The following is a 7,656-nucleotide window of genomic DNA, read 5'->3' on the forward strand; positions in this document are numbered from 1 at the left end:
TAGTGTTCTTGAAATCCCAATGTCACTCTTGGTTAAATATTTATAAGAAATGCTTTCATTATAATTTTTCTTTTTCTCTTTTTTTTTCATGAAGGATTAATTGTGTCCCTTAATCAGTGCATCAAGGTTTGATGAACACCAAACTTGTCTCTTGTTAAGGGGTAAATGTGAGATGCCAACAGTAAATCACAATTGATGCCTTCATCACAGAATATGATTTCTTTTCAATTGTAAAGTCTCAGAAAGTAACAACGTATGATCATTGGTGCATGATTTTTAATTTTCATGAAGAGAAAAAAAATTTTGATCTTCTGAAAATATCCACCTATGCAGACACCAAACTTAGTGTTTGGTCATATGCTTCATCAGGATAACTAAGCATATAGTATGAAAATGTTTGTAACACTTGTTTGGTGTGCTTGAAGGCACACCAAACTTAGAAATCTTAGCATATATTTCAAAACAGTGCATGCATTCATTAAGTACGTTCATGAAAAGAAAAAAATCATGCTCAGGTGATCATAGCTTATTGAATTTAAAATGACATAAATCTTAAATCATGGGTTGCCTCCCATGGAGCGTTCTTTTATTGTCACTAGCTTGACACTGGGGCTTTCTTTTATGGTGGTTGATGATTGTAGTGCCTCAACTTGTCTCCCCTGACTGTGATCCTCCTCTTTGTTCTCTGGTGTTCAATTTCAGCATGCTCTAATGAGAGTATATTGCTGATAGTGTAATAGTCATCCGTCTGTTGGCTTGCTCCCAGTTGTTGATAGATCAATTGCACTTTATCACCCTTGGAAAGCCCTTCTGTTGGAATCTTTCTGTTCTTCCAACCCCTTTTTGTTTTGTTTCTGTGTTTCTTCCTTTCTTTTGTTGATCTTTCTTCTTTGGCCGTAGGCTTACTTTGGAGATCTCTCTTCTCAGTGGCCAATACTCCAATATCCTCTTGAACTTCTGCATCATTCTGCACAATCTTTTGCCTTGGGATGTTGCTGTGAATCGCCTTGTTGCTTTCTTCCTTTAACTGTGATTCTTCCTTGTCGAGTTCCATATAGTCTTTCTTCTCATCACTGAACTGCGCTTCTGGTAATACTCTCAGAGTGACACTCTTATCATGCATTCTGAGAGTTAATTCTCCTTGCTCTACGTCTATGATGGCCCTAGCAATGGCCAAGAACGGTCTCCCAAGTATGATGGAGTTACTTTCATCCTCATCTGAATCTAGAACCACAAAGTCTGCAGGGTATATGAATTTGTCCACCTTGACTAGAAGGTTTTCAATTACACCCCTGGGGTATACCATTGACTTATCTACCAGTTCTAGAGACATCTGTACCGGTTTAACTTCCTCTATACGCAACTTTTTCACCAAAGAGGAGGGAATTAAGTTAATACTTGCTCCTAGATCGCACATTGCCTTAGTGATGGTTAATTCCCCAACGGTGCAAGGCAGCAAGAAGCTCCCGGGGTCTTCAAGCTTAGGAGGAAGCCCTTTTTGAATCAAAGCCCTGCATTCTTCCTTAGGATTTGGGATTGTGTCACTCGGCAGTGAGCTTGAAGGTCTCTCAACAGAAATTTGCTTGGAGATTTGCCCAATCTGCCTCTCTAGGCTCTTCATGGAGGCTTCCTGGTTCTTTGTGGTCATTTCTTGGTTCTTCATCATCTTTTCCATGAGCATCTCCAGATTAGTAATCCTCTGAGAGTCTTGTAAAATTGCTTGGTTATGGGGTGCTGATGGTTGATGGTAAGTGCTTTGGTTGGTAGGTTAGTTATTGGATGGATAATGGTTAGAGTTGGGATAGTTATTTTTGGGTTTTCTGTAGGGATTTTGGTTAGTCTGCTGCTGGTTGTGGTTTTGGTTGTTTCTTAAGGTGTTTGAGTTTGAGTTCCTCTGCCATGGTTGTTGGTTTTGGTTGTGGTTATCCCCCCATCTGAGGTTTGGGTGGTTCTTCCATGATGGATTGTAGGTATCACCATACACCTCATTTGAACCTTGGTTGTGCATATACTGCACTTGCTCTTGCTATTGTTCCTCTTGGTTCTCCTCATTATGCCCCCAAGGAGTGGTTGGTTGACTTGTGGCACTCACTGATGCTACTTGTAGGCCATCAATTCTTTTGGCCATTTGCTCAAATTGTTGCTGAATCTGTTGCTGCATCATTTTGTTTTGAGCTAAGATTGAGTCCACTCCTTCTAACTCCATTACTCCTCTCCTTTGTGATGGTTGGCGTTGCCTTTGATGCGCAAAGAAATACTGATTATTAGCCACCATGTCAATAAGATTTTGAGCTTCTTCTGCAGTTTTCATCAGTTGCAATGATCCTCCAGCTGAGTGATCAAGTGCCTCTTGAGCCTTTAGAGTGAGTCCTTCATAGAAGTTCTGTAGCTTGTCCCACTCAGTGAACATTTCTGGTGGACATTTCCTCAGCAGAGCCTTATATCTCTCCCATGCCTCATACAGATTTTCAGCATCCAATTGCGTGAATGTCTGCACCTCAGTCTTCAACCTGATGATCCTTTGAGGGGGGTAAAACTTGGCAAGAAACTTGCTCACCAAATCATCCCAAGTGTTAATGCTTTCCTTCGGAAATGTTTCTAGCCATTGAGTGGCCTTGTCCCTGAGAGAGAATGGAAATAACAACAGCTTGTATATGTCAGGGTGCACTCCATTGCTTTTAACTGTGTCACAAATTCTCAAGAAAGTGGATAAATGTTGGTTTGGATCCTCCAATGGTCCTCCTCCAAACGAGCAGTTATTTTGGACCAATGTGATGAGTTGTGGCTTCAGTTCAAAGTTATTTGCATTGACATTAGGGGTGAGAATGCTGCTTCCACAATGTCTAGCATTTGCAAAAGTATAGGAGGCCAGTACTCTTCTCTGTTGTGGGTTATTGTTAACCCCTCCTCCTGGATTAGATGGATCTCCTTCCATCTCGTGATATTCTTCCTCAGATTCTTCCTCTCCAACAATATTTTTCCCACTTTCAGCTCTTCTTAACCTTCTAAGAGTTCTCTGGTCAGTTTCAGATAAAACAGGAGTGGCTCTCCCTGTACCTGACATACAAACAAAACAAAAGAAACACCACCAGTAACACTTCAATCTATTGCTAGAATGAAGTTTTAGTTAGCTTAAGCAAAATTTCAAACAGTTAGTGTGTCAGTCAAAAATTAGAGAAACAGAAAAGAAAAAGTGCTTGATCTAGATCTCCACTTCACTTAATCATTGTCAATCTATTTCAATCCCCGGCAACGGCGCCAAAAACTTGATGAGTATTTTCGGAAAATGGATTCCAAACACCCAAATCTCACCGGCAAGTATACCGGGTCACATCAAGTAATAATAACTCACGGGAGTGAGGTCGATCCCACAGGGATTGAAGGATTGAGAAATTTTAGTTTAGTGGTTGATTTAGTCAAGCGAATCAAGTATTGGTTGGGTGATTTGTGATTGCAGAAACTAAATTGCTTGAAATGTAAACGGAGAGGGGTAGATTGCAGAAAATTAAAGAGCAAAGAAAGTAAATAAGCTGAATCTTAAAGAACAAGTAATGTAAATTGTAGAAACTTAGATTGCAAGAAATGTAAATGGCTGAATCTTAAAGTGCAAGAAATGTAAATTACTTGAATTATAAAGGGAATTAAGAAGTGGGTTTGCAGAATTTAAACAAGGAAGAGTAAATTGCACTGAACTGAAAAGTAGAAGAAGAATTGAATTGAACCGGATCTAAAACGGAAATGTAAATGAACTTGAAAAACATTAAACAGAGAATTTAAAATGAAAACTCCAGATCTCAGGACCCAAGAGACTAGATAACCGAGTCTAGATCTCAATGCCTTCCTAGATCCAAACGTAGAATTCAATTGCAAGAAATAAAGAAAAGTAAATTGCAGAATGAGTAGAAGAAGAGGCAATGAACAGAAATTGAAATTCAATTATGCAGTAAATAAAACAGAGAAATCTCAGGATGAGATTGAAACAGAATTCCTTCACTTCTCCAACCCAAAATCCAAGACAAATTGTAAATGAAATTGAAAGCAAAAAAACTAAGAGGAAGAGAATTCAATTCTCCTTCCCCAAGACTCAGAATCTCCAAATAACTCCTAACCAAAAGCTCTCCAAAACTACTCAGCCAAAACTAAAAGGAAAGCTCTCTGAAAACTTAAATCCTAAGCTATTTATACACTTTCTTCAAATGGTCTTCAAGCCTTGAATTGGGCCTTTTCTTTTGATGGAATTGGGTTGATAAAAGTCTCTGTTGATTGCTCTTGGAGTTGGAGAGAAACCCATTCTGAACCGGGCCATGAATCATAAAAGCTTGAGTCAAAGTTTGAGGCAAACTTTGGCTCAAGCTTTTCATATCAGCTGCCCCCTTTTGCTGCTACCAACGTTTGGGCTAAAGTTTGAGGTCAAACTTTGAGCCAAACGTTGAGCCTTCTTGTATGCCTTGTGGCGCCAACGTTTGCCAAAAAGTTTGAGGCAAACGTTGGCACAAACTTTTACTCTCCTGGGTGTGTTGATGGTGGCGCCAACGTTTGCCAAAAAGCTTGAGGCAAACGTTGGCGCAAGCTTTTCTCCTCCAGGGTGTTGGTGTGTGGTGCCAACGTTTGCCAAAAAGCTTGAGGCAAACGTTGGCGCAAGCTTTTCTCCTCCAGGGTGTTGGTGTGTGGTGCCAACATTTGCCAAAAAGCTTGAGGCAAACGTTGGCACAAGCTTTTGCTTCTTCCAGGGAGATTTCAAATTTTCCAAAAGTTTGAGCTAAAGTTTGAGGCAAACTTTGGCTCAAGCTTTTTGTTCTCTCTTGCTCCTAGCCATTCCTTCTTTCTTCAACCTTCTTCAAAGCTCTTTTCCCCTATCATCAATCAACCAAACATATCAAAGCTATGCTCAAAATCATGAGATTGTTATTCTTTCATAGTATATGACAATTATAGCACAAAATCTCATGAAATTGCATTAATTCTTCCATGGTTGATTGAATCAAAGGAAACATGAAATTCTACTCAATTGGCTTACTTATGGCTCAAGAAAGTGCATAAAATCAATTGAAAACAAAAGAAAAAGACTAGTGAAACTAGGCTAAGATGACTTGTCATCATGGGGCATCTCCAAGATATTAAAATCAGTGGGATATGTGAGCCCTTTAATGTTCACCAAAACATCTTCAGCAACTCCAGCCACTGTGATAATGCTTTTATCTGCTAACACAAAACGAGCTGCCGACCTTTTTAAGGGAGGGAGCCTTAAAACATCATATATAGACAAAGGCATTATACTGACACATGCTCCTAAATCACACATGCAATCATAAATTACTACACCACCAATAGTACAACTAATTATGCAAGGACCTGGATCACTACATTTTTCGGGTAATCCTCCCATTAAAGCAGATATAGAACTACCTAAAGGAATAGTTTCTAATTCATTAATTTTGTCTTTATGGATACATAAGTCTTTTAGAAACTTTGCATATTTAGGTACCTGCTGAATAACATCAAACAGGGGGAACAGTTACCTCAACCTTTTTGAATATTTCTACCATTTTAGGATCAGGTTCCAGCTGCTTCCTGGGCTTCCTTACAAGTTGTGGAAATGGAATAGGAGTAGTGTTTTCTGTGGTGCCTGTGCCTTTTGGTGCTTCTTCCTGTGGTTGAGCTATCTCTTCTTCAGCCATGTCCTGTATATCCTCTTCCTCTTTAACATCTTCGATTTCCACCACCTCTTCAGCTGAGGCGTATTCTGGTGAGCTTGGTTCCTCCTGATTCTTCTCCTGCAGTGTGGTTCCGGACCTCAGGGTGATGGCATTAATGCCTCCCTTTGGATTGGGTAATGGTTGAGAGGGGATTCCAGCGGTGCTTGAAGGTTGGTTACTGGAATTTTGTGCTGAACCAAGTTGTGTCAATAAAGCTTGTAGAGTAGAGGTGAAACCATTCAGACTGGCGTTAATATTGTTCACGATGGTATTTTCCATGGCCAGTTGTCTTTTCTCAAAAGCTTGTAATAAATCTTCATTAGAAGATACAGAAGAATGAGTAAACTGAGAGGTTTGCTGCTGATTGTTCGGTGGTCCTTGGTTTTGCCTCAGGTGAGGTGCTCGGTAAGGTTGATTTTGCTGCCTGTTGTTGTTATTATTCCACCTCTGATTTCCCTGATTATCTCTGCCTCCCCTATTATTGCTGTCCCTCCAATTCTGGTTTGAATTGTCCTGCCATCCACGGTTATTATTTCCACTTTGATTGTACCCTTGGTTGGGGCGGTCATAGAAGTTGTGAGTGGATGCCACCATGTTGTCTTCTTGTTGGAGCTGCGGGCATTCATCAGTGTAGTGGCTGTAATCAGCACAAATTCCGCAAATTCTTTGTGGAACTAGTTGTTGGTTTTGTTGCGGTTGAGTTTGCTGAGCTTGTTGATTCAACTGCATTTGCTTCAGTAGGTTGGTCATCTCACAGATGCTTCGATTTAGAGCAGCAGTCTCTATGCCAGAAGATACTTCTGCAATGGCTTTTGAACGACCTTGCTTCTGTCTGTGGTTCCGAGTAGATTCAGCTAAATCACTGATCAATTGCCAAGCTTCATCAGTGGTCTTTTACTTCTTCATAGACCCATTGCTGGCACTTTCCAATGTGGTATTATCTTGGGGCCTCATACCTTGTGTGATATAGCTGAGTAGCACGATCTTGTCAATCATGTGCTGGGGGCATGCTTCCAGAAGATTATTGAAGCGCTCCCACTATTCAAAGAGAGTCTCATTGTCATCCTGAACAATTGTAGAGATATCCTTCCTTAGTTTATCAGTAACTTCAGATAGAAAGAATTTCTCCAGAAACTCCTTTCTGAATGTATCCCAGTTGGATACATTTGCTAGAGGTTGAGTGTAGTACCACTCTCTTGCTTTTCCCTCAAGAGAGAACGGAAAAGCTTTCAGCAGAATTGAAGTTTCATCAGTGCCATCACGCCTGACAGTAGAACAGGCTGCCTGAAAATCTCTCAAGTGCTTGATAGGCTCTTGAGAAGGTAGGCCATGAAACTTGGGCATCAAATTCAGCAGTGCGGTCTTTATTTCAAAATCGGTAGCTACCGCTGGATGATGCGCTTGAAACGGTTGCATTGTAAAATCAGGGGCTCCTTCCTCTTGAATGGTAACTCTTCTAGCTGCCATGTTTTCTACGCGTAAAACAACCGAATCAGTAGAACGGGGGCTGGTTTCTTCCTCAAATTCACTTTCAGATCCGCCCTCAGAGCGGGCTAACCTACGCTGTTCTCGCCTTATTCGTGAAATTGTTCTTTCAATTTCAGGATCGAATATTAGCAAGCGCGGATCAGGAAGTGAACGTGTCATTTGACGGAAGAAACATGCAGCTCATAGTAGCAAAATTAAATAAAATGCAAATAAATAAATTCTAATTAATAAAATTAGCACTCTATTGCAATTCCCCGGCAATGGCACCAAAAATTGATGGGAAGCAGAAGCTGGTGAATTAAAAATTTATTAAAATGGTTACGTTGCGAGTATAGTTCTTAACTCACCGAAAATCTGCCTATCAATTTAGAAATATGTCACAGAGAGTTTAAATTAAAATTACTGGGAGTTTTAAGTCCCAGGTCGTCTCCCAACGAGTTGCAGAAAAGTGTGCTGTTTTATTAATCAGATG

General features: G+C 40.3%; 1 protein-coding gene and 1 non-coding gene across 2 annotated transcripts; one reads left to right on the forward strand and one right to left on the reverse strand.

The window, feature by feature from the left end:
* Positions 1-2,026: 2,026 nt before the first annotated feature.
* LOC148549251 (uncharacterized) lies at positions 2,027-3,064 on the reverse strand. The gene has a single exon (XM_088495703.1). It carries the CDS (start codon positions 3,062-3,064, stop codon positions 2,027-2,029), a length of 1,038 nt encoding a protein of 345 aa, XP_088351829.1.
* Positions 3,065-6,686: 3,622 nt separating this feature from the next.
* Positions 6,687-6,794, forward strand: LOC148549252 (small nucleolar RNA R71). Its single transcript, XR_015897331.1, has one exon. It is a non-coding gene; the product is annotated as a small nucleolar RNA R71 (small nucleolar RNA).
* The last annotated feature ends 862 nt before the right edge of the window (positions 6,795-7,656 follow it).

Source organism: Arachis ipaensis, chromosome B8 (genome assembly GCF_059453495.1).
Source record: "Arachis ipaensis isolate K30076 ecotype BB chromosome B8, ASM5945349v1, whole genome shotgun sequence".
Taxonomy (NCBI): domain Eukaryota; kingdom Viridiplantae; phylum Streptophyta; class Magnoliopsida; order Fabales; family Fabaceae; genus Arachis; species Arachis ipaensis.

Bases quoted from the DNA above. Each gene is read 5' to 3' on its own strand.
- LOC148549251 (XM_088495703.1), bottom strand. From the start codon at position 3,064: ATGTCAGGTACAGGGAGAGCCACTCCTGTTTTATCTGAAACTGACCAG.